General features: G+C 36.3%; 1 protein-coding gene across 1 annotated transcript; it reads left to right on the top strand.

Moving 5' to 3' along the window:
* Positions 1–4,605: 4,605 nt before the first annotated feature.
* Positions 4,606–5,813, top strand: LOC113315357 (F-box protein At3g07870-like). Its single transcript, XM_026563647.1, has 2 exons — positions 4,606–5,289; positions 5,712–5,813. Exons 1-2 carry the CDS (start codon positions 4,606–4,608, stop codon positions 5,811–5,813), a joined length of 786 nt encoding a protein of 261 aa, XP_026419432.1.
* The last annotated feature ends 1,372 nt before the right edge of the window (positions 5,814–7,185 follow it).

Raw genomic sequence — 7,185 nt, 5'->3', positions numbered from 1 at the left:
TTTGTTTTTTTGCAGGATTAAGTTGATTTCTTTGATTCAACTATGGAGGAATCAGGATCAACACCAGTAAGATATTTTTCCTCAAGAATTAGAAAAATAGGATTCTAAAATTTGCAGTCTTCTTTTACCAATTCGTTCAAGTGATTGGTACCAGTGTGTCAATTCGTTCTTTTACCAATTTTTTACTAAAATCCAGCTCTTTTTTGCGCACCCAACTTCAATATTATAACATTTGATAATGGTGATGTTGATTTAGCAGTGAACTGATATTCACAATATTTAGTTAAATATATTGATCTATTAAGTATTATGACCTGATTTACATAGGCTTGTTCATAGTTGTGAGTTTCAAACAATGACAGATATGTTCCAATAAAACTCCAACCTTTGGATATCTACGTGTAGACAGTGGGTCTCATGGGATTAGCTCTAGCTGAGAGGACATCCAGTGAATTTATCTACTCCTTAATTACAGAATACTTCTTTGTGCATATAAAGTGTATCATCTATCATCCAGCCAACTCGAAAATAATTAGTATCTGTATATTATCCACCAATTTATGACTTGAAGGGACTAGAGATATTGTATAGAAATACTTTACTTATCTTTTTAAAAAGAAAAGTAGTATTTGAATGCACTTTACTTATCTTTTTAATAAGTAGTATTTGAATGCACTTTGATATGCTTTTTTTACATGTTATTTGATTTGAATTTCTTCCTTGTTTATATTCAGGCTTCTGTTAACTCAAATGCATTGTTGCCACCACTACATCCTCCTCCAAGATCTTCTAATGCCTCTACAGAAGTTAGTTCAGTTGGAAAAGTACCAACTACAGGTGAAGCTCCATCTGCACCAGCTGCCAATGTTTCCGATGCTGGTACCATCACTGGCACTGCACCAGCTTCTAAGAAGCGGAAGAAAACTTCATGGGTATGGGATCACGTTGATCTGGATCCTCCTCCTTCGATAATGGTAACTTGCAAGAAATGTAAACAGAGAATGAAAGCTGACTCTTCTACATATGGGACCGGCTCCTTGAATAACCATTTAAGAAAGTGTCTGAATCTTATTCCTAAGGATTCTGGTCAGTCGACTTTTTCTTTTGAACCTGCTAGGATGGGAAAAGATGAAAAGTTAGTTGCTGTAACTTTTTGTCAGGATTCGTGTAGAAAAGCATTGATTATATTCATCATAGTGGATGAGCAGCCTTTTAGAATAGTTGAGGGGGAAGGTTTCCAAGAATTTTGCAGGGTACTTGAGAGTAGATTCAAGATACCATCTCGTATCACTGTACGGAGAGATGTTATGGAACTGTTTGAGTACGAGAAAGAGAGATTGAAGAATTATTTCAAGGTTAATAAAGTCAGAGTTTGTCTCACCACTAACACATGGAGCTCACTTCAGAAGTTGGGATATATGGTTATTACAACACATTGGATAGCTGCTAACTGGAAGTTGCACAAGAAGATCATTAGTTTCATCCAAATTGTAGGTCATAGCGGTGAGACTATTGGTAGGATGATAGGAACATGCTTGTTAGATTGGGAGATCGAAAATGTGTTTACTATAACTTTAGATAACGTTTTTTCCAACGATGTAGCTATAACATATCTGCAAAACCAAGTGCTCAGAAAGAATTCAGATTTAGTGTAAGGTTTCTTACAAGTGAGATGCGCTGCTCACGTCCTTGCCCTTGTTGTAAAGCATGGAATGAAGGAGTATGACATCTCAATTAAGATAATAAGGGCAGTAGTGAAGTATTGTATGGGGTTCTCCTGCAAGATTGAAAAAATTTATGGACTGTGTCGCTTACGAGAAGATTGAATGCAAGAAGGGTTTGGTCCTAGATGTAGACACCCGTTGGAATTCGACATTTATTATGTTAGACTCAGCTGAGAAGTATCAGCCAGCTTTTGAGAGCTTAAAGTATGAGGACAAGGGATTCAAGAAGAAGTTTTGTTTTGTTGAAAGTCAAATTCCTTTAGTTTCTTCTACTTCTAGTACTTCCACCGTTGATAACCAACCTGACTGGGATGTGGATGAAAACCAAGATGCAGACTTAAGTTCTGATGAAGAAGTTATTGCTACTGCAAAGAGAGGAAAGAAACGCAAGAGAACAAGTTCTGATAAGGCCCCATCAACACCTCCTTTTCACGCGCCATACCCATCATATTGGTCGTATGCTAGAGCCTTCGCGAAGTTTTTGAAGGTATTTTTTGATTTTACTGTCAAGTTCTCCGCTTCTACTCATGTTACTGCACACGAATTCTTGTTTCATGTGAGTGTTATTCATCAAACTTTAAACACATGGGAAAATCACAAAGATACATTTCTTTCTAGCATGGGTCTTAAAATGCAAAGTAAATATAACGAGTATTGGGGACGTTATGAAAAATGAACAATCTTATGTTTATTATTGTATTATTGAATCCACAAGATAAAGAATTAGGATTGAAGTTTCTTCTTGGCCAGTTAGGAACTGGTGGTGGTTATTTGAGAACAGAACTAATGGATCTTGTAATGAGGGACTTTAAGGCTCTTTTTGAAGAATACTGGGATGTCCAAATGAGTGCTGGAAACTCAACAGTTGTAACAGATAGTAGTGGTGGTAATATTGTTGGCGCTGAACCAGATGATGAAGGAGATTGTGCTGCAGCCTCCCTTATGGCAGAGAGAGCAAGAGAAGAAGAGGAACGTTTTGATGATGAAGGAAAAAATGAGCTGGAGACTTATTTGAGAGAGAAACGAGAACCGCGGAAAGAGAAAGTTTCTTTTGATATCTTAGGTTGGTGGAAGACGAACTCGACTAGGTATCCTACTTTGGCACTAATCGCAAGAGATATATTGGCTATACCCATCTCTTCAGTGGCATCCGAATCTGCCTTTAGCACTGGGAGGCGTATTCTCGATCCATATCGAAGTTCTTTACTTCCCACAACAGTTGAGGCATTGATTTGTGCTCAAAATTGGTTGAAGACGCCGATTGATCTTGATATTTCTTCCTTGGGACCAGAAGAGGAAGTTAGTTCAGGTATTATTTCATTTGTTAATTTGTTTGTAGAATTTTTGGACACTCACTGTATACTACTGATCGTGCATTTGTTCATTGCAGAATTTTTGGACTCTCTCTCTAAATCCATGTTCGTAAACATAACAGATGATGATGTTGAGGACTAAGGAGTACCAAGGTAATTCATCTCACCAATTGGATTAGTTTAAGTTGGTAAATATTTTTGGAAGCATGTTTAGAATGACTGGTTCAGTTATTATATTAGTGGCTACCTTTTCAAATCCGGCCAATCAGGTTTAATTTATCTGCTATTGTGCCGTTCGCATCAACATTACTTTAAGATGCCAGGACCAAAAGTGAATGTTAAAACACAAGCACGACAAAATCTAGATCCTGATTAACCAAATTTTACTTTAAGATGCTTAATGTACGTGTTAGCCATCTAGTTTCAGGAAATCAGAAGGGATACGCAATATTTTCATTCAAACTAGAATTGCATTGGACTTATACGTTCGCGAACTTCTATTGCATTGTAAAAGTGCAACACATGGTGTTTTCTTTGGATTTAATTTAAAGTCTTAATGTGCTAATTTAGTGCCTCTTAAACCTGTTAAGTTACTACCTGGTAAAAATAGTTGGATTAATCATGTTCAGTTAGCAAAGAAAGATAGATTCTGAAGTTCGAAACCAAAATCAAATATAATCCCAGAAGGTTTAATTTAGTGGATACATTGTCCTCCTGATGGTGTGTTTACATGTCACGTCTTTTCACTGTTAGCATTTTCATGTATTGCTTGCCATCATGATTAGTGGAAATATACGTGAATTAGATTCTAACTACCAGTTGCTTGCCATTTTCATATACATGCAGTCAGCAATCCTGGAAAGTCTGAAGCTATCAGTTAATTTTGTGGATGCATAGCTGGAAAGTGTCGATGTTGTTCAGATGTTATGGAGACTGTGGATGTTTAGGTAGTTAGGTGGCACTTGCTTAGTTTATTTTTTTATATAAGTTTTGGTGAAACTGAAAGAAGATGTAATCTACTAATCTTTATCTTTTGAATTGTGTTTAAGAATGTTATGAATTTGGATTGTGTATGGAATGTGAATGTCTGTAGACTGTAGCCTGTAGGTAGGTTTGAAAATCTTTGAACTATGTTTTTTTTTCTTAGATTTGAACTGTCAGTTTCCTGAAACTGACATATCAGCCGGTTAACCGATATCCGCTGGAATAAACCGAAACCGGCTAGAACCATTAAGAAACTGAACCAATGGTTAATGGATTCGTTTGGTTCATATTTTAAGAAACCGATAGTATTGGTTTCGGTTTTGGTTTGGCTAGAAACCGAACCAAAACCGACCATGAACAGCCCTAGATATAACCACCTACTACTTCGTTGAAAGTAGAAACCCTACTTTACATATTCCGCCTACTCAAATCTTCTTCTGCCTGGATCAAAAAAAAGTTCTTCTTCTGCCAATATTATTCTCCAAGATGGGGAATTTTAATATGCTTCCATTAGAGATCATGTTAGAAATCTTATACCGTGTGCCAGCTGAATCTATTTTACAATGCAAATGTGTGTCTAAACAATGGAGAAATCTTCTTCAACATCCATCTTTACCACAAATGCACTTGAATCTCATGATTCTGGTAAGTCGGGTTTCACATTTTATACAACAGGGGTTGAAAAAAAGTGTTGTTACACAGAGTATGATGAGAATTTAAACCGATTTAGCGGAAGAACAAGGATTAATTTAAGACCCCCCCAAAGTTATTCAATTCTGGGTTCCTGCAATGGTTTAGTTTGCTTCAAGTGTAAATTTCATAATGAACCTGTTTATATTTGTAATCCTATTACCAGAGAATATATTGTCCTTCCAAGGGTTGTAGGATTAGACTTGTTAACTGGGTTTGGTTACTGTCCTTCAACCAATGAGTACAAGGTTGTTACCATTGGATGGAGAAATATTCTTGTATACACTCTTGGTAGTGGTGGCATTGGATGGAGAAATGTTAAACACATGGACCGTGATATAATATCTAGAAGACAAATTGGTGAGTTTGCGAATGGATCTATTCATTGGGTGGACAAGAGAGGAACCATTTTTGTGTTCAATTTGGCTGATGAAGAGTTACACAGACTTCCTACACCACCTTGTTTGCATCGAGCTCGTTTTATTGTTAGAGTTTTAGGCGATTTTTTATGTGCAACAATTGATGAAGATTGCGTTCGTGCCATATGGAGATTAAAGAATTGTAAAGATAATGAGGATGTGAGTTGCAGTGAGTGTTTATTAATATCGAAATCGAACCAATCACCTTTACGAAGAGTGGTGAGGTTATAGGCTACGATGGTCGTGACAGCATTGTCTATGGTTACGATCCAAAAGTTTCATCTTCCAGAGTGCTTGTGAATTTTGGTAAGATTTTTAAGTTTGGAGTTCAACACAGCAACACCTTGGTGCAAGCATTTGGAAATGAAGATATGAGACTAATGGATTGAGGTGAAAGAGCAAAATCTGGCAGGGAGACTGAAAGCAGTGGTCATTAGCCAACGGTACACAAGGACCAGATTAAGAGATCTCTAAATGCATACAAACTGGTTAGTTTCATTCAGCACTTACAAAATCTAGATAACATTGATTGACAATTTGAAATTATTGTAAGCTTTCATGAATAATATTGTTTATGTCAGGGTTCAGCGTATGCTGCTGTGATAGATACAATGTATGCAGGAAAAACCATGAAAACTGAGAGCTTTCTTCTCAGTGGTTTGATGGATACAATGTATCATTAGAATACTGTCATTTTGAGATTTAGTGCTTGATTTTAAGTTGCTGAATCTGGCGAATTGAATAAATATGATCATATATTACAATAGTTGTTTGAATTGGATATTTTTTCCATTAAGTGAATGCCATAAGAATAACAAACACTAGTAGGCTAGGCGCAGAACTATGTCATTGCCTGCAAAGAGGGTGATGCTGTTGGATAAAGACAGAAGATAAAATATTTCGGAAACATTCTTGGTTAGTCTATTGCTGTTCAGTTTAGCTGTTAGTCTTAGATTAGCTTTCTGGTATTCAAGGCAAGATACCTGACACTATGATCAGATCGGATATTCACATATTTTATCTCTTGTGATTGGATATTCACATATTTTATTCATACTATTATCATTTTGTAGCCATCAAATTGATTGTTATTTAGTTGTCAACATATCATAACTGTCGACGGAAATAGTTCAACGCACGGGGAATTAATCCTCATGAGTTTTAGATGATGTCGCGTATTTTAAGTTTCAATTTAAATTGTTCTTAACTATACTAGTTTATGTGTCTGTTTTGCCATGGAAAACTTAAACCATGTTTGCACATTTTCTTACAACTTGATAGTCAGCATAAGACATGATGCAGTGCAAGAACTAACTAGGAATGATGCAGTGCAAGAACTAACTAGGAACAACGAAGTACAAGAACTAATTAGGATTTAATCTAAACTGCTATTTTCTTAATGTTCACTAGCAATCTATTTTTCATGGCAAGGCTGACGCTCTGTTTAGGGAAAACATGATGACCTTCCACTACCTTAACATGGAAGTTGAATAGCACAGCTGCAACAACAGACTTCATCTGTGTAAAAGCTGTATCTCTATCTAAACAGCTTCTCGCCCCAAGGCCAAACGCTGGGAATCTGGATGTCGGTACCACAATTAGCTTCCCATTTTCATCTATCCATCTCTCCGGCTTAAATTCCAAACGATCTTCACCCCAAATCCATGGCATTCTTCCTAGTGAATAAAGTGAAAATATTGTCTATAAACAACAATTTCATTCTTGCAATCTTCATTCATCACTTGGATTACATTAAAAACCTAAGCAAATGGATTAAGTAAACAAATCATGGAAGTGGAAAAAGTTTGATCCGTACTATTTTTGAATAGAGAAACAGTAAAATGTTTGTCAGAGTCAATAACGGTCAACAATAAGTATAGCCGCATAGTATTAAACTCAAAGCTCAAAGGCTGTTTTTAGACAACCAAACAAGTCATAAGAGACAATTTAGATGATTCAGTATGCCACTGTCTTCACAGGTTTAACTAAGAATCCCAACGTAAATGTTCAGATATCTACTCCAAAAGTAAGTCATAGAAAACGAAACTTAATAAG

This window comes from Papaver somniferum, chromosome 10 (assembly GCF_003573695.1).
Source record: "Papaver somniferum cultivar HN1 chromosome 10, ASM357369v1, whole genome shotgun sequence".
NCBI classification, from domain to species: Eukaryota; Viridiplantae; Streptophyta; class Magnoliopsida; order Ranunculales; family Papaveraceae; genus Papaver; species Papaver somniferum.
This window is presented reverse-complemented; position numbering and strand designations above follow the sequence as displayed.